General features: G+C 39.5%; 1 protein-coding gene across 1 annotated transcript in view; it reads left to right on the forward strand.

The window, feature by feature from the left end:
* Window positions 1–20,190, forward strand: part of tax1bp1b (Tax1 (human T-cell leukemia virus type I) binding protein 1b) — a 111,387-nt gene that overhangs the window by 19,170 nt on the left and 72,027 nt on the right. The window contains exons 3-5 of the mRNA XM_073024466.1: window positions 14,273–14,375; window positions 16,304–16,491; window positions 19,750–19,908. Coding sequence (XP_072880567.1) covers window positions 14,273–14,375; window positions 16,304–16,491; window positions 19,750–19,908 — 450 coding nt within the window. The remainder of the gene's footprint in view (window positions 1–14,272; window positions 14,376–16,303; window positions 16,492–19,749; window positions 19,909–20,190) is intronic.

The following is a 20,190-nucleotide window of genomic DNA, read 5'->3' on the forward strand; positions in this document are numbered from 1 at the left end:
GGGATGTTCTGCTCTTCCTTGTTGATAGAGATGAATGCAGACCAGAAGTATGTTGTGCAATATTTTGGTACTTCAGCAAGGGTTTCATGTACTTCAAAGGCCCTTTTCAGTTTCCTACTGGCAAATCCCAAGTCCTGTTTATGTGACCATTGATGCCAGGCAGACATTCTCTGAAGAGTATTGATAATGGCTGGGATCACCTGTTTTGTTAAGATACTGAAGGAGGCAATGACAAGCTATTTCTATAGAAAAATGTGCCAAGAACAATCATGGCTTTGGTAAGACCACAATCGACAATGTCATACGTCATGGCGCACAACAAATGGACGAAATAGACTGGAAAAAGTAGCAAACTTGTGACAGGTTGTGGAATGGAATCAAGGGTCTATCAAGTGTGAGTTGAGGAGGTGATTGAGATGTTCCTTTGAACAAGTGCTGATGACCTAACTCTCCTTGATAACACATCCTGCTTTCTTGAGTCATAGCAGGGTTGGTCATTGGTTGGTTGGGCTGAGATGGTCTTGATTGGATGAAGGATCCAATGGATCCAAAGAACATAACACACATTGGATCCTTCATCCAATCAAAGTTTATATGCAAGATGTTCTGCACTTTTTCCACCAACCAACTTTTTTTTAGGTTGCAGTTTTCTGTAAGATCATAGTGCTTCAGTTAGTTGTAAATCTTTTATTGTCCTTAACAGGTGTGGTGATGCCTCCAATCCAAGAACTCCTTAACTTATTACCTCTTGGCCATTCTCGTCAAAGCAATCTTATTTATTAGAAAAGAAATGCAGTATCTCTTGACAGATGCTAATTATTTTCAGTTACTTGCCGGCTGGTGCTGTTGTGGCATCTGCACTGGACTTTGAGGCGAGTGGTCCCGGGTTGGAATCCTTGCATACTTTCCATCTGTGCTGGGTTGAGTGTCATATTCTTTTTTTTTAGATGGTCCTTTACGATCCAAGATAACATGCATTCATTCACTCCATTTCTAGGGACTCAAAGGTGACGACAAAGCCAACACCACATGTTATGCAAGAACTTGACAGTGCAGATTGGTGGGTAGTTGGGAGATGGTTCCTCATTTACACTTTTAGACTTCTGGATACTCCTAACACAAGGTTTTTAGTGCATACCTTAGTTGACTTCTGACATCATACACATACGTTCGGATGCTCTTCATAGACTTCAGTTCAGCATTCAACACAATCATCCCTCAGAAACTGATTGGAAAGCTGAGCCTATTGGACCTGAACACCTCCCTCTGCAACTGAATCCTAGACTTCCTGACTGGGAGACCTCAGTCAGTCCAGATCGGGAGCAGCATCTCCAACACCATCACACTGAACACGGACTCCCCAGGGCTGTGTGCTCAGTCCACTGTTGTTCACTCTGCTGACCCACGACTGTGCTGCAACACACAGCTCGAACCATATCATCAAGTTCGCCGATGATACGACTGTGGTGGGTCTCATCAGCAAGAACGACGAGTCAGCATACAGCAGTGGTTCCCAGCCTTTTTTTGGCCATGCCCCACCTAATCACCTCTAAAATCCTGATGCCCCCTGTGGTGATATATAATTCTTATTATTCAAAAAGTGAACTCCTATTCACCTGGAGGAAGCTTAAAAGACCATTAACTTGGTTTAAACAAGCTTCCAAAGAACATGGCATTCATGAAAGAGAAAAATAAAAGAACCAAAGGACTGTTAAAGTTCTGAGGAAGAAATTACTAAGAAATTGTAAAAAAAAGAACATTAAGTGATATTAAAATAATAATAATAATAATAAATAAATAAAACAATGCCGATTCGTTTCTACAGCATACAAAGACAGATACACCGTTTAAAAGAGATGACGCAATGTACACACCTTCACACCACCAAGAACCGAAAGCTACTGTAAAAAGCAGCATTGGCGCGACCTCGTACAAGTTTCTTACGCGTTTGGACTTGTTCATTCGTTCCTTCCTACATCAGTCAATTCATTAATTTAATTATGAAAGCCATTTGATGGTTGCAATGATGGTGATACACTATATATACAGTACATACGCAATTACACATGTACATACACGTATTTTTATGTATGCATACTGTATATACACATATGTATTAACTCGCACACACACTCATACTCACACAGACTTACTAGAAAAAATTCACTGTTAATAACTCATTCTCGAATTGCCCCCCTTAAAAATCAAATTACCCCCCTGTGGGGCGTACGCCCCATGTTGGGAACCACTGGCATACAGAGCGGAGGTGCAGCGGCTAACGGACTGGTGCAGAGCCAACAACCTGTCTCTTAATGTGAACAAAACAAAAGAGATGGTTGTTGACTTCAGGAGGGCACGGAGCGACCACTCCCTGCTGAACATTGACGGCTCCTCGGTAGAGATTGTAAAGAGCACCAAATTTCTTGGTGTTCACCTGACGGAGAATCTCACCTGGTCCCTCAATACCAGCTCCATAGCAAAGAAAGCCCAGCAGCGTCTCTACTTTCTGTGAAGGCTGAGGAAAGTCCATCTCCCACCCCCATCCTCATCACATTCTACAGGGGTTGTATTGAGAGCATCCTGAGCAGCTGCATCACTGCCTAGTTCGGAAATTGCACCATCTCGGATCGCAAGGCCCTGCAGCGGATAGTGAGGTCAGCTGAGAAGATCATCGGGGTCTCTCTTCCCGCCATCACGGACATTTACACTACACACTGCATCTGCAAAGGAAACAGCATTATGAAGGACCCCATGCACCCCTCATACAATCTCTTCTCCCTCCTGCCGTCTGGGAAAAGGCTCCGAAGCATTTGGTCTCTCACAACCAGACTATGTAACAGTTTCTTCCCCCAAGCTATCGGACTACTCAATACCCGAAGCCTGGACTGACACCTTGCCCTATTGTCCTGTTTATTACCGTAGATTCCGGACTACAGAGCGCACCTGATTAAAAGCCGCAGGCTCTAATTTTAGAAATAAAATCAATTTTTTAATTGTAAAGGCCGCACCGCTACTTTTAAATATACATACGTATCGGTAACACAAATTACGTTGCATATACTTTTTTACTGAACAGCACGAACAACATTCCAATATCTCCTAGCGACTGGTAAAAATATATATACTGCAGCCTACCAGGAAAAGTTATTGATCGACTTTAACTTAAAAGCAGCGTTTTCGCTCGGGTCTAATCGGGTCTGACGCGCTTGCGCAACGCGATCGGGTCTAATCGGGTCTGACGCGCTTGCGCAACGCGATCGGGTCTAATCGGGTCTGACGCGCTTGCGTAACGCGATCGGGTCTAATCGGGTCTGACGCGCTTGCGTAACGCGATCGGGTCTAATCGGGTCTGACGCGCTCGGGTCTTGCTTTTCTTCGAGTATTTTCCATGTTGATGAGGGTGAGTACAAATGACTGATTTACAATAATTTAATTGTGAAAGTGCGCTTGATTTATCGTACAATTTCATTGGACCTCTGTGAACTACTCATCAATTTTATTGGTCTACTGTTACGAGGCAAAATGTTTACGAGGCGGCATGAAAAAAAACCATGTATTAGCCGCTCTGGATTATAGGCCGCAGAGTTCAAAGCTGTTCAAAATGTGGGAAAAAAGTAGCGGCTTATAATCCGGAATCTACGGTATTTATTGTAATGCCTGCACTGTTTTTGTGCACTTTATGCAGTCCTGTGCAGGTCTGTAGTCTAGTGTAGCTTTCTCTGTTTTTTTTTACATAGTTCAGTCTAGTTTTTGTATTGTGTCATGTAACACCGTGGTCCTGAAAACCGCCTCATTTTTACTATGTACTGTATCAGCAGTTATGGTCAAAATGACAATAAAAGTGACTTGACTTGATACATGCTCTCTAGTATTTGGCTAGTGTATTCTACCCTGTGGGGAAAAAAATTCTGTAGGTCTACTTTATGACTCATAATTTTATAAACCTCTATTAGTTCTCCCCTTTGCTTCTGATGTTCCAGAAAAAATTGATCACAGGTTGTCCAACCTTTTCTTGTAGTTCATACCTTTTAATCTAGATGGCATTCTGATAAACCTTCTGTATCCTTTACAAATCCAGCTGCAAAAATGTTAACAATCAATGCAGCCAGTTGTACTGTAATATGATTCCGATATTGATTGAGAAATAATATAATAAGGTGACCAGATTTGCACACTATACTCTAGGTTTGATCTGCAGGCAACACGATACCCTTGTGCAACACACAAAATGCTGGAGGAACTCAGCAGATCTTATGGAAATAAGTAAACAGTCTACATTTTGGGTCAAACCCCTTTTTCAGGACTATCATTCAACACAGAGTATATACTGAATGTGTCAACCAATGAAGCCAAGCATGCTGCCTTTATCACCCTTTTCGTGTGGCCACTTTCAGGGAGCCATGAACATAGATTCCAACATCCCTCTATATATCTCTGCTGTAAAGGGTCCAGCCATTAACTGTATATTTCCCCCCTATATTTAACCTAAAAAGTGCAACAAATCATACTCTAATTAAACTTGGATGAATATCTGTGTTTGGCCCGATTTTAGAAGAATGCTCCAAAATCTCTCTCAATTAATGGAGTCGAGGGCTACCACAAAGTGAAAAGGGAACATGTTTAACATTTGTTGCTGTTCCCTGCATTTCTCGTGTAGGTGTGTGATGAAGTTCGAGAGTTCAGAGACACTTTAGTGTTAAATCATTGTAGTCATGCTGCAAAAGTGTTAACATTCAACTTATTGTACTCCAATTTGATTCAACTACTGATTAAGAAATAATGTACATTTAATGCATTTTGCATGAATGCACTGTGAGATCATAATTACATTTGATTGTAAACAATTTAGTTGGTGATTGAATTAATTTGTTTTTAGTAAAATAATTATGTAAGATAGCAACAGTATTGGAGCACAGCTTTAAAGTATTATTTTGGAACAAGAATTATTTAAAAAGTTCTGTAAATTTTGTTGCACTTTCATTTGTCGTCTCATTTGTGTGGAGTGATATTGAGCCAGATTATATACTCCAGTCATTCAGGGTTACCCCAGTTATCCAGAGATTCTGATTTAGAAGTTAATGACTTGTAAAGTCACTCTAACTTCAAATACATTTAAGTTAATAATAAACAACATATTAAAAAGCACCCAAATGTACTTTAAGCTTCTTGAAATTAATTCAAAACTACAGATCGCTCTAACTTCAGATCGATTAAAAAATTAATAAACAATATAGAAAAACACTTTAAAATATGCCTTAAATTACTTGAAATTAATTCCAAACAAAAAATAAAATGAAAAAATAGTAAAGTGCCACAGGAATTTTTCTAACAATGTCAGCAGTTCTGTTCAAATCAGTGGAGTTGTGCAGACTTCACCATTGATGGCTGAAGTAACCATGAGGTGCAAAGCAAAGAACATTTAGCCACGTGGGTCAAACTTGACAGTGTCCTGCATCCAGATTCATTAGACTAGATGAACTCTGATGTGCCTGCATCAGATATGCAATCAGCCTCTACTTCTGTGTTTTAATGTGGCAGTATTGATGTTGCATTTGGCCTGCAAGAACGACTTTGCATTTTGTTCTTTGTGGAACCACGTGCCAAAATTTAAATGTTTCAGCCTATTGTATTCCTGATCCACTCAGCAAAAATGTTTAAGCAACATTTAATGAGATCAATCTGTTTGTAGTCCTGAAAGCTTTAAACTAGTCCTGATTCATTCTACTTTCGAAGAAAGACTGACATAAGGCGGACTAATTCAGCATCACTTATTCAGCTGCTGACTATCATTGTATTTTGTGGCTGTTGACACTGAATGGATTTTATGCTGTTTTGATAAATACCATTATGGTGAAAACAATTGCAGTTCATCTCATTGAGAACTTTAACTTTCGTATTGAGTGCTACTTTTAAAAACCTGCCGGTAAAGGGTGGTGCCATCTCCTGGTGGACATTGTATATTGCGTGGCTGAAGAATTAGATCCTATTAGTTCCATTTATAGGAGAACTAAAACATGTTTGAAAGGAATCTGTATATGCTTAACAACAACACACACAAAATGCTTAAAATATGCTGACTCTTAAATGAGATGAGAGTGTTGCTGACAAAACCATTTATTGCCCATCTGTAATTACGGTTGAGTTAAAGATGGTGGGCTTTTGCTTCGAGCAGCTGTACTGCTGTTGGATCAAGACTTGCAGGATTTAGACCTCACAAGAATAAAGATACATATTACATCTATCAGATACCAGATAATCTGGTTAAATAGGTATGTGGTAGTGTGCTCTAACCAGAAAGATTTGTGCAATTAATTACAAAGATCGGTAAGTAATAGCAGTGACAGTGTTTCTGAAGTTTTGTAAGCAGCATATTGTACAGATAACTGAATTAAAAGGTAATATGTCGGATGTTTCACTTCGATTTCCATGTATCTCTCTCTCTGCCATGCTTTGCATTATCTTCGGAATCAGGTTTATTATCATTGACATGTTCTGAAATTTGTTGTTTTGTGGCAGCAGTACAATGCAGTACATTAAAAATTACCATAAATCTCTCTAAGAATATTTTTTTTAAGTGAAAAAGCAAATAAACAATACAAAACTAAGAGCAAACTAGTGAGAGGGTCTTTATAGGTTCATAGACTTTTCAGAAATCTGATGAGAGGGGTGGATGGAAGCTGTTCTTAAAAAAATTTTGAGTGTGTGTCTTCATGCTTCTTTACTTTCTCCCTGTTGGTGGCAATGAGAAGAAGGCATGTCCTGAATTGTGAGGGTCATTTATGATGGATGCCACCGCCTTAAGACATTGCCTTTTGAAAATGTCCTTGATGGTGGGGAGCTCGTATTCATGATAAAGCTGGCTAAGTTTACAATCCTGTGCAGCCTTTTCTGATCTGGTGCACTCGCACCATCATACCATTTAATGATACAGCCAGTTAGAATGCTCTTGTAATACATCTGTAGAAATTTGCTATGGTCTTTACTGACATGCCAAATCTCCACTATTTCCTAATGAAATATAGCCACTGGCATGCCTTCTGTGTAATTGAATTAATACATTGGGCTCAGGATAGATTTTGACACCCAGGAACTTGAAACTGCTGACACATTGAGAAATGAAGTGTATTCTCCTGAATTCCTCTTTGTGATGTCAACAGTCATTTCCTGGTCTTGCTGACATTGAGTGCAAGATTGTTGTTGTAACACCACTGGTCTTTCTCACTCCTGTAAGCCTCCTTGTCACCTACTGAGTTTTTGCCAGCAACAGTTGTGTTATCAGCAAACTTGTAGATTACGTTGGATCTGTGCCAAGCTACAGTCATGAGTTCAGAGAGAGTAGAGCACTGAGCTAAACGCGCATCAGCAAGGAGGGGATGTTGGTTACTGATCCGCACTGACTAATCTGATGTGGAAGACAAGGATCCCACAGAGGGAGGTACAGAGAACAAGCTTAAAAAAAACTCCATAGTCATGCCATTGTTTTGTTTTCATCAAATAGCTCTGATGAACTAGATTCCGAAAAGTGGATTAAGGCAGTGCAGACAAGCATCCCAACACAATTAAATTAATACAGCTGGTGTGCAAAACACATGAACATTGTGAAATAATAGTCCATAGCTCATTAATAAGTACCAGCATGTATCTACATGCCCTGAACTTAATTGTTTTATTTGCTGCTTCCATAAACATTCAACTAGGTGATAATCCTGAAGCATTTTTTTTAACATATTTGTCCTGAAGTCTTGATTTATAAATGAGTGGTGCTTCACTGAGATGTTTATACAAAAGACGTTTTTTGGTGAACTGTTGAAGATGCATTAAACAGTGACTAGTTAGATATTAAAATAGTAAATACAGCACTTGTTTTACTGTTGTGGAGATGTATTTTTATCAAATACACTTAAATGCTCCGGACTTCATATGGTTTGACACACAATAATGAACATGTATTCTCAGTATCATGGAACAGTGTTTATTTGGAAAATGGTGCTAATTTGGCTAAGATTCACTGAGAATGGCGATATGTGAGAAATAATGAACATGAGCTTGCTATAATTCAACTCATTTGACCTTTCCAGAGCTTCCCTTTCCGTATAACCGGGGTCCTGTAATCACATTGAAATTAATGGAGTATTGAATCCTCGAACAGGTCTAGCCTTGGGAAATGTCAGCAAGGTAGAATTTTGCTGTTAAACTCTATATGGAATTCAACAATAGAACATATTGACAGAAATAGCACCACTTGACGTGCAATAAATTTAAGTTTTCTGTATTTGAAATTGCATGCATGTTCTGGATTACAGCCATTTAAATGGTTAAATGCAGCCTAGTCATTAGAAACTACTCGCATTTGCTAGAGAGATTTAGCTCGTGTTTGATGCAAACCTGCTGGCTAGGTTCATTTATTCAATCTACATTGACCAAAACAAATAAGTACAACCAATCATGTTCAATGATATTGAGACTCCCTGTCTAAGTGTTAAAGTGAAACCATTTGCAGCTTTATTCAGCCAGAAATGCCAAGCAGCCGGTCTGTCTGAGCTCTCTCCTTTTGCTTCCAATTTTACAGCAAGCTATCCTCAGCCAATTTTTGGACATTACAGATTCCTGGGTGTAGAAAATGTAGGTGATTCTGTTAGCACCAGTAGGATTCCACTAACAGTGATATTTCACTTTGCAAAGTTTGTTTTGTTCGACTTGGTATTATCTGGCCAGTGAAGAATGTGGTTTTACAGTAGCACCAGCTTCAAGAATGGAGCTGAAACTCCTCAGGAGGCACACTCAAAGGCCAGTCGTGCAGCTGTTCCGTGTTGCTTGGATTATTTCTCTTCTGTAAGGTTATTCTCTTCCATTCCCCAACACCCACCTCACTAGGTTTCAAAGTTCATCTATTAATGTATATATAATGTATTAATGTATATACTATATACAACCTTAATATTCATCTCCTTGTGGGCAGCCACAAAACAAAGAAACCCAACATATCCATTTTTAAAAAAACCCAGTCGTACACCCAACATGCAGAAAAGAAATCACAAACCATACAAACAATAAAAGTAAGTAAATGCTATTCCGAACTGAAGTTCATGAAAGTGAGTCCACAGCCACGAAGCCTGTCACAGCCGGTCCAAGGGTCCATTAGTTGCAGGCTGCAGCCTCAGTTCAGCGCAGAGACGAGTAGACCTCTTTGAGCACCAACACCAATGAACACCACCCTGCCACTCTCCTCCAGCCCCGATACCCTGAGCATTTCAATCTGGGCTGGCACTTAAATTGGCTAAACAGCAGGATGTTTCAGCGGGAATGTTGCCCAGGAATGAGATGTCACCAGAAAACAGGACAAATCCAATTAACAAGAATAAATATGCCAGCGGCTATACTTCATTGAGTTTGAGGAGATTTGGTATGTCACCAGATATACTGTAGAGATCATTGTGACAGGTTGCATCACTGTCCACTAAATGCAGGATCGAAAAAAGCTGTCGTCACTGTAGACTTACCCAGCTCCTTTTCTAGCCTCCCCAACATTGGGAACATCTTCAAAAGACAATGCCTTAAGAAGATGGCATCAAACTTGAAGGACCCTCATCCAAAATATGTCCTGTTCTCATTATTATCTCATTACAGGAGCCTTAAAACACAGACTATTCTGAGCCTCTTGTCCTTAATTCTAGGTACACATACAGGGATATATCAACCTTCTGCATACATTGTTAAACCCCAGAAAATATGTTACATGTTCCAATTGGATTGCTTCTAGCACTTCCAATATTTAGAGAGTACAAAACCAGTTTGTTGATAAGAAATAGAAGCATTATACTGAATGTAATAACCAGAGCTTTGAATTGACAACTCTCCCTCCACCCCCCCCCCCCCCCCGCCACCCTCTCTACCAACTTTTCCAGGCAGGCTCGCCAGAAAAACACAATCCTTGCAAGTAGTCTATCAGATGTTTTAAGAAGTTTCAAGTTTCATTGAGCTGATCTCCCATTCTTTTGGATCCAGAGAGTAGGGGGGGGGAGCCCCAGTTGTCTAACTGCCCATGCTGAGGCACCTTATCCCGGGAATTAGTGCATTGTACCTTTTGTTGTATCCTTTTGGGAACTTTCAATATATTCCCTTTAGCTGGGAGACCAAACCGGAGCTGAATCTCCCAGCTGCTGTTTACAGTGGGAATAATTCCTGCCTTTGTCTCTTTGTGCCTATGCCTATGTTTTAGTGCCTAAAAATGACTTTTTAAAATAAAACAGCTTAGTGGTAAGCACCTGGATAGGCTGATTTGAGGACTAGTTTCAGAACATATCAAAAATTATTATTGTAAATAAGAATAAAAAACTTCAAACTATAAATACCAAAGAAAAGTGAAAGCTGTTTTTGACAGTACAGTATTTGTATCAGAAGAATGGGAGACTCTACTAGCTTCTGTAGTACTCAGGACTTCCTCAAGGAGCTATGCCTCAAAAAGATGGCATCCATCATTAAAGACCCCCATTGCCCAGGAATAGCTTCTTCCCCTCTGCCATGGATTTCTGAATGGGCATTGAACCCATGAACACTATCTCACTACCTTTTTTTTGCACTACTTATTTAACTATTTAATATGTATATACTAATTGTAATTCAAGTTTTTTCACTATTATTATTTTAATACATTGTACTGCTGTAAAGACAACAAATTTCGTGACATTAAATCTGATTCTGATGAGCTTCTAAATAGAAGTTCAAAAGTCGTCAGTTGTTTTTTTAGTTTTAAAGATGTGAAGAAGGCTGTTGCTTAAAGAAAACCACAGTGTTTAAAGTTGGGCATTCAGGAGTATTGAGTCGATACGCTTTATTAAAGCTAGAATGTTATTATGGATGTCAACATCTTGTGTGACTTATAGACTTCATTTCTATTAAAATGAAAATTGTTTTTTTTTCTTATGGCTGATGATGATATGCTTGTATCCACAGATGTATTTTTATTTATAAAGTGACCATTTTTAGTATTTTGAACTGACTTTATTTCTTGCATCCTTCACATACATGAGTAAAAATCTTTGCTATGTCTCCGTCTAAATGTACATTGTGCAATTTATAGTAATTTGTAATAAATAGTATGTACAACAGGACAATCAATATAACATAGAAATACAATTGTATCAGCGAGAATTAATCAGTCTGATGACCTGGTGGAAGAAGCGGTCCCGGAACCTGGACCTTGGTCCTGGCTTTAATGCTGCGGTACTATTTCCTGGATGGTAGCAGCTGGAACAGTTTGTGGTTGGGGTGATTCAGATCCCCAATGATCCTCTTGGGCCCTTTTTATGCATATTAAAAATATATAACTCAAGTGACAAGATTTAGCATTTACTTCCTACAGTTCTATTTTCTTTTTTTAATTAAAAAATGTTAGTGGAGTATTTGTCTGTGATATGGTGCAGCAGTTAAAATCCTATTTACGATTATAGGTTCAGATCTAGGCAGAGAGCAGGTTTAACAATCATTTTTGACAAGCTTGCCACTATTTTGATAGGGTCCAATGAAGTTAATGTGACATCTATCCTTTTCATGGAAGATCTCTGTATATTTCACAGCAATGCTGGATAAGCAAGTTGTCATCACCACTTATCCCCATAGCTCGCTGATGTAATTGTAAATGTACTCAACTGGATGCAGGTGTTTGTTTCAGTGAAATTTGAATAGATGTTAAATGATTCTATTAAAAAGGTGGCCATCACCTAGCAGCAGTCAATTTAACACCCTCTCTATCAGCTATGTAGAGAATTGACTACAGTTATGAGTCTAAATTGCTGTCATTTAAATCATTTTTTCTATGGTTTAGACTGGGCAATGGCATATATTTAAGATAAACTGATTGAATGTTATATAGTTTATGTTTGAGAATAATTTGTTGAATTTGCAAGTATATCTAATGAAAGCCATTATATGGGTTGTTCGTATTTGTGTCACAGAAACTTCCTTATTCACAAGATCACAAAACAAAAGAGCAGAAGCAGGCCACTTGGCCCATGCTGACCATTAGGTTCCCATCTATACTATGCCTATTTCCCTGAATTTGGTCATGGGTTTCAGTGCCTTGGTGATTTAAGTGGATATGTCTTAAATGGCTTGAAGATCTCTCTTTCCACCATTCTCTCAAGCAGAAAGTTCCTGTATTTCCCCTGAAGCACATTAATTATGTAAGGACTTGCATACTAGCGTACAGCAACAATAAACTAAATCAGTTGAAGGACACCCTTGTTTCAAAATATAAAATGGTGACCTTTATATGCTGCATTTTTATTGAGTCCTCTTAGAATGTAATAATGCATGCAGTAGTTACTGCAGCAAAGGATTAAGAGGAAATCTTCTCAGTACATTGCACTTTTAATAGCAATAAATTGTTGATTTGGGGTAATTTAACCATCCTGCTCCATCCTGAAGAAGGCCCAGCAGCGGATGTATTTCCTGCGGCTCTTGAGAAAATACGGGTCTGCCTCAGGAATTGCTGCTGCAGTTCTACACTGCAGTCATTGAGTCTGTCCTGTGCACCTCCATCATTGTGTGGTTTGGAGCCGCCACCAAGCAGGATAGAACCAGACTACAGCGCACAGTGAGGACTGCCGAGCGCATCATTGGAGCCTCCCTGGCCTCTATTGTGGACCTGTACTCTTCCAGGTTGAAGAAGAGGGCGGGGAACATCATAAAGGACTCCTCCCATCCTGCGCACGGACTGTTTGATCTGCTTCCGTCTGGTAGGCGCTTCAGATCCCTCCAGACTAAGACTAATAGGCACTGGAGAAGTTTTTTCCCTACTGCGGTCACTTTGCTGAACAGTTAACTGCCGGTTAACTGTCGGCTAACTATTACTTGGATTGCACTACCTGTATGTATAATCTATATTTTCATTTATATTTATCATTATTATTGTTATGAGCAGAGAGACAACATCTGCCAGAAGTAAATTCCTTGTATGTGCATAGGTACTTGGCGATTAAAGTCTGATTCTGATTCTGATATTTGGCACACATTCAGTTGAAGACTAGTTTTCTTATGTGGGCAGTTTGTATTTGTGATGATAGGAATTATTATGTGGTTAGATATGAAAAGGCACCAATGATCCTTTGATGTTGGCAAATGCAAACTTTAAGATAATTTAGGTGCATAATTAAACTTACAAGAATTATTGTCTGATCATTTCAAATGTTTTTAAATTTGCTTTTGTCTTAATTATTATAAATGCACTTCTGATGTGTTGAGCAACACTGAGATGATGCCATTATTTGTATATAACTTTTCTTTCACTGTGCAATATATAGTATGCTGTAGTTCCTTATTAAATTGTTAACTGCAGATCTGAGCATTAATCTAAGTCATATCAACATACTTGTCATGATTCACCTGATTTAAAAATTTTTTTTTTTATTAGTTTTTCAAAACATTTTACAAAATTAAAAACCCCAAATCCCAATGGGGAGCATTAATACAGTGCAAGATTAAGCATACAATAACAATATGCTACAAACGAAGAGAATTTAACAAAAAAGCACCTAAATTAAAGACAAGTGAGCTTAGTGTCCTCCCCAAGCCCCACAACACAAGAAAAAAACAACAACTCCAGACCAACCACCACACATTATAAAGAGTATAAGTCCGGACAGTCAAACTCCCAGACTGTGAATACACTTAGTAACAGAGGATAATAATGCCTACTACCAGAAAAAAAAGGGAGCTGAAAGCAAGGGACCGAAAAGAAGAAAAAAAAGAAAAAAAAACCCTAGTCAAGAGGAAGGTTATGAAAGTACTCGATAAAAGGTCCCCAGACCTTATGGAACTTTAGATCCGAATTAAGAACTGAATAATGAATTTTTTCGAGGTCCAAGCAGGCCATAATGTCGTTAAGCCATTGCGCATGAGTGGGCGGGGCAACATCTCTCCATCTAAGGAGGATCAAGCGTCTCGCCAGGAGAGAGGCAAAGGATAGTATTCGACATTTGTTCGGACCCAGACATAAATCTGTCTCGCCCCAAAAACCGAACAGAGCAATTAAGGGGTTAGGTTCACCTGATTTTTTAAATTAAAACCACTAGTTGTATTGATTAACTTAAATTCTTCACACTTAGCTAATTTATATTTTAAAGTATATTTAACAGCTATTTACATTAATTTACTGTAAGCCAGAACAGCTATTTATAACAATTATCTGCCACCAAAGTTAACTTTAACAAATAAGTGGAACTGAAGTTACAATAATATAAAATATGAATATTGCAACTTTTTTAATGTTTAGGTTGGCTGGAGCACTGCTCGTGATTATTACACATTTCTGTGGTCTCAAGTACCAGAAAATTATGCAGAAGGAATTTCATATATTCGTCATGTCGTCTTTCAAGGTAAGCCAAATTAGCTTTATCAGAAATCAAAGTTAATCCAAAATATTACTGGTGTATACCTGCAGAATAATTTCTGCACATACAGGTGTCCCCCTTGCTTTACAAATGTTCGCTTTAAGCCACTTCGCTTTTACAAAAGACCTACATCAGTAACCTGTTTTCATATTACAAAGAGGATTTTTGCTTTTACGGAAATTCTTCCCGTATAAATTACTGGTTCTTCGCTTTACGCCATTTCGGCTTAAGGAAGGTTTCATAGGAACGCTCTACCTTTGTAAAGTGGGGGGGGGGGGAACACCTGTATTGCAAAAATTTGAAATCAATATGGAAAGTATTTATTTTTAGATAGATAGATACTTTATTCATCCCCATGGGGAAATTCAACATTTTTTCCAATGTCCCATACACTTATTGTAGCAAAACTAATTACATACAATACTTAACTCAGTAAAAATATGATATGCATCTAAAATCACCCTCTCAAAAAGCATTAATAATAGCTTTTAAAAAGTTCTTAAGTAGTTTACTTAAATACATTGAGTCCTAACCCCGGCACTTTAACATATCTTACTCCTGGCGGTTGAATTGTAAAGCCGAATGGCATTGGGGAGTATTGATCTCTTCATCCTGTCTGAGGAGCATTGCATCGATAGCAACCTGTCACTGAAACTGCTTCTCTGTCTCTGGATGGTGCTATGTAGAGGATGTTCAGGGTTTTCCATAATTGACCGTAGCCTACTCAGCACCCTTCGCTCTGCTACTGATGTTATACTCTCCAGTACTTTGCCCACGACAGAGCCCGCCTTCCTTACCAGTTATTAAGACGTGAGGCGTCCCTCTTCTTAATGCTGCCTCCCCAACACGCCACCACAAAGAAGAGGGCGCTCTCCACAACTGACCTATAGAACATCTTCAGCATCTCACTACAAACATTGAATGACGCCAACCTTCTAAGGAAGTACAGTCGACTCTGTGCCTTCCTGCACAAGGCATCTGTGTTGGCAGTCCAGTCTAGCTTCTCGTCTAACTGTACTCCCAGATACTTGTAGGTCTTAACCTGCTCCACACATTCTCCATTAATGATCACTGGCTCCATATGAGGCCTAGATCTCCTAAAGTCCACCACCATCTCCTTGGTCTTGGTGATATTGAGACGCAGGTAGTTTGAGTTGCACCATATCACAAAGTCCTGTATCAGTTTCCTATACTCTTCCTCCTGTCCATTCCTGACACACCCCACTATGGCCGTATCATCAGCGAACTTCTGCACATGGCAGGACTCTGAGTTATATTGGAAGTCTGATGTGTACAGGATGAACAGGACCGGAGAAAGCACGGTCCCCTGCGGCGCTCCTGTGCTGCTGACCACCGTGTCAGACCTACAGTCTCCCAACCGCACATACTGAGGTCTATCTGTCAAGTAGTCCACTATCCAATACTGACTCGGGTGGAAGCTGTTGGGTCCTCTGGTAGAGATCTCCCATTCCCCTCATTTCCCTATACTCATGTCTTGTGCAGACCCACCTCGTTTTAATTCTCCTTTTGCCATTAACCTATACCAAAAGGTATGTTGCAGCTGCCAGCTAACCATTCAACAATTCTTTGGGATGTGGGAAGAAGCCTAACTACTCAGGAATTGTACACATTATGGAAAGAACTTGTAAATTCCACAATCAGTATTGAAACTGGGCCAATAGAGTTTGAAGGAGGCAACACAAAATGTGTTGATGTACAGTCTGTTGGAATAGCTCAGACATCATTTATCATCTGTGAAGATGAACTTCCATCACCAGTGTCAGCAGTGATTTATAGCATGAAATTAATGAGGTTAATTGTATAAAATTACATAGGTTGCCACAGTTTTTGTAAAGTTACTTTAAATTTGAGAATGATATCTATTAAAAAGCAACATTGAAATCTTTTAACAGGCTATTACCTTCCAAATGATGATGGAGAGTTTTATCAGTTCTGCTACGTAACACATAAAGGAGAAATCCGAGGAGCAAGTACACCTTTCCAGTTCCGTGTGCCATCTCCCACAGATGACCTACTTACCATGGAAGATGACACAAGCTCTGACATGCTTGTGGTGACAACAAAAACAAACTTTCTTGAGGTAGGATATCTTCAAATTTAATTTTTTTTGCTAAATTTTCAAAGATTTAGTTTCCTAGTTGTTTTGGTTCAGTGAGTCCAGCTGAAAGAAGTCAAGTTGCCCAAGACAAATTTTAGCATTATTGGTTTAAACAGAGGAAAATGTGATTAATTTCTTTGTTTGAATTGCTGCCTGAAGACTTGTGCTGCCAAATGGGTGAAGACCAGATCAAGTCATTTAGGCCTTGAGGCTAAATGACTAGAAAATCTGCCTCATAGACATTCAACTGTGAATTTTATATTGGATGATGCCACAATAATATGGCAGAATCATTCACAACAAGATATGTATAAAAAAATGACAAATTTACATTGAATGTCATGTGTTCTTTCTTTTGATAAGCCTATCATTATTTGATCATTTCTAACGCAATGTGGCTTTTCTAATCTAAGCTCATCATTAACTATCTAAGGTTTTGGTCTGCAAGAAAACCTGAGGTTTATTTGAGCAAGCCTCTGTGACCTTTTGGTTCCAGTTTGGTCAGAATCCTTAACTAGTGCAAGAAGTTTTACAATAGGTTTGTGAAAGTTGATGAAAAGTGAAAGGCAGCATGAAAGTGGATGAGACACTGTCTTCGAGAAAGGCTAGAGAGTGGTACAGTCGACCTTCACTAATCTGACTACCTGTCATCCAGTTCCTTTGAAAATCCAGCACTGATTTCAAATTTTCCGCACAACTGTAATTTCAAATTTCCCAGGCCACCGTACCAATCTGCTGCGCATTGTTTTGGTTGCGCTAGCTCTGTTCACATGTTGGCAAACTCTTGTAAGCTCAGACAGGCGATTCCTGCTTGTTTTCCTGCATTTATTAATATAATTTGCATGAGGCACGGCCACCCGGCACCTGCCTTTCTTAACCGCCAGTGGCGAGAGAGCTGGCATGCGCTGGGTCAGTCCGCCGCCTTGCCCGCCTGCTGGCAGTTGCGCACTGCCCTCCAGCGTCGCCCAGCTGGCGCTCTGTTCTTTTCTGCCTATGACCTCAGATCAGACGGCCCGCTGAAGTTAAGCATGTTACTAAGCAGAGGAAAAGAAAATAACAAGGATTCTCTCAATAACTACGAGTGCAGAGGCAAGAGCCCAGCGCCGAATCCCTGGCCGCCTGGCGGTTGCGTGAAATGTGGCGTATAGAAGACCTCCTTTCTCCGACTTCTGCTCACCCAGATGTGCTGCCACCAACATCAACATTTTTTGAAGAAACTGTTATGCCAGTTTCAGCACCAGTTCCTGATGCTTCACTCATTTTTCAAGATGAAGTTGTTGATAATCCTGACAACCCCACACTTGCAGATATGTAACTTTGCCTGAAGGTATAATAAGCATCTCACTTTAGAAGCGGAAGTGCTCAGCTGTTCTGTATAAGTTATTTCCTGTACATTTACCTGTACCCTTTATTTTATCTGTGCCTGTACAGTATTTTACTCCATTAAAATTTCATTTGCTACTCATTTAATATTTCTATTTCATTATTATCTAATTTGAACTGATTTACATGATATTTTAAAGGTAAGATGAGGCGGTTAGCTATTGTTTAATGTGATCCTTCTATAATTCGGCATTTTCACTAATCTGGCACTCCTCTGGTCCCAATGGTGCCGGATTATTGAAGGTCGACTTGTAATAGGTGGTTGCCTCTTTTGTCTGTCAGCCTGTAACTAGTGGTGTGCTGCAGCAATCAATCAACACTGGTTCTTTTGTTGTTTGTCATCTATATCAACATTCCAGATGATAATGCAGTAAACTGGATTATCAAATTTGTGGATGACATGAAGATTGGAGGCATAGTGGATATCGAGGAAAAGCTCTCTGTGCTTCCAGTGGGATCTGGACAGCTAGAGAAATGGGTTGAAAAATTGCAGATGGAATTTTATACTGACAAGTGTGAGCTGTTGCACTTTAAGAGACCACACCAGGGTAGGACTTAACACGGTGAATGGTGGGGCACTGAGGAGTGCGGTAGGACGGGGATCTGGAAATTCAGATCCATAATTCTTGAAAGTCATGTCACAGGTAGGTAGGATCGTAAAGAGAGCTTTTGGCACATTAGAAACATAGAAAATAGGTGCAGGAGTCGGCCATTCGGCCCTTCGAGCCTGCACCACCATTCAGTATGATCATGGCTGATCATCCAACTCAGAACCCTGTACCTGCTTTCGCTCCATACCCCCTGATCCCTTTAGCCACAAGGGCCATATCTAACTCCCTCTTAAATATAGCCAATGAACCGGCCTCAACTGTTTCCTGTGGCAGAGAATTCCACAGATTCACCACTCTCTGTGTGAAGAAGTTTTTCCTCATCTTGGTCCTAAAAGGCTTCCCCTTTATCCTTAAACTGTGACCCCTCGTTCTGGACTTCCCCAACATCGGAAACAATCTTCCTGCATCTAGCCTGTCCAATCCCTTTAGAAGGGTGGAGTACAAAAGGAGGGGTAGTCTTGCTACAAATACATGAGGCTTTATTAAGGCACCATCCAAAGCACTGTATTCAGTTTTGTTCCATGTAAGAATGTGAATGTTTCCTTGAAACAAAGAATTACTGGAGAGGTTACTGAGTTGAAATGGTTGTCACATCAGAAGAGCTTGAATAGTTTGTGCTACTACTGTTGAGTTCAGAAAAACTGAAGTGATCATTAAACTACGTGAGATTCTAATGGTGGTGGACAGAGCAGAAACTTTTATGGTGTCTGTCATGATGGCAGAATCTGGGAGGGGTGTCATCTCTAGAAAAAGAGACTAATTTGAAACTTAAGTGAGAAGGGATTTCTCTCCAAAGATTGTAATTCTTGTGTTGGCAAGCTATAGTTTCTGATTAATTAAATAAATTCATGGCAGAGGTGGATTTCAGATTTGGAGAAATGAGGATATAAGCTAAAGGAACCGATGCTAGTTACAGACCATTGGTCTCACTGAATGGCAAGCAGGTTCAAGAGCATCATAGCCTACTCCTGCTGTGCTTTCTTATGTTCTTACACTTTAACAAGAACTCTTAGTTTGCCCTCTACGCTTTGACCTGTTTGGTATGGGTGACCTTGCCAAGAACCAAAGCATAAACCCCTGACTCCAGCCAACTTAACTCTCTGGGTCATTGAGGCATGCAAGCCTTTCAAATCCAATAACAAGTTTGCAGTCCTCTTGGAAGAAGTTTGTTGCAGGATATTATTTTAATGTTGAAATTAAACTGGTTGACATATATTAAAAATAAATCTCTTTTTTGTATATTCAGCAAAAGATTGAAATGTTGCTCAAAGAAAAAGAAGAACTATTGAAAGCTAAATCCGGACTTGAGGTGGAACTTGGGCAATCATATGAATGCATGGAAAAGTTTGATAAAGAAATTCATCATGAGAAAGAAATCTGTGACCAAATAAAAAAGGATTACAAGGTATGAAGTTAAAATAGATTTTAGGATCCTTACTGCAGTTCTCTCAGTTAGGCATCAGTGGTTCTGCAGTAATGTAAAAGTTACATTTGTCAGAACCCATGCAGTATTGAAAATCGTGTTATTAAAAACCAGTATCAATGGGGGGGTGGGGGGGGGGGTGGGGGAAGAAGGTTAAGGGGTGGAGTGTTTCAGAATTACAACAACAAGTTATTTTTTCCCTTGCAGGAGTTTCCAAAAGTAACATGTTTTTAATAGCTTGTACTGTAAATTTAAATAAAAAAG

This window comes from Hemitrygon akajei, chromosome 20 (assembly GCF_048418815.1).
Source record: "Hemitrygon akajei chromosome 20, sHemAka1.3, whole genome shotgun sequence".
Taxonomy (NCBI): Eukaryota; Metazoa; Chordata; class Chondrichthyes; order Myliobatiformes; family Dasyatidae; genus Hemitrygon; species Hemitrygon akajei.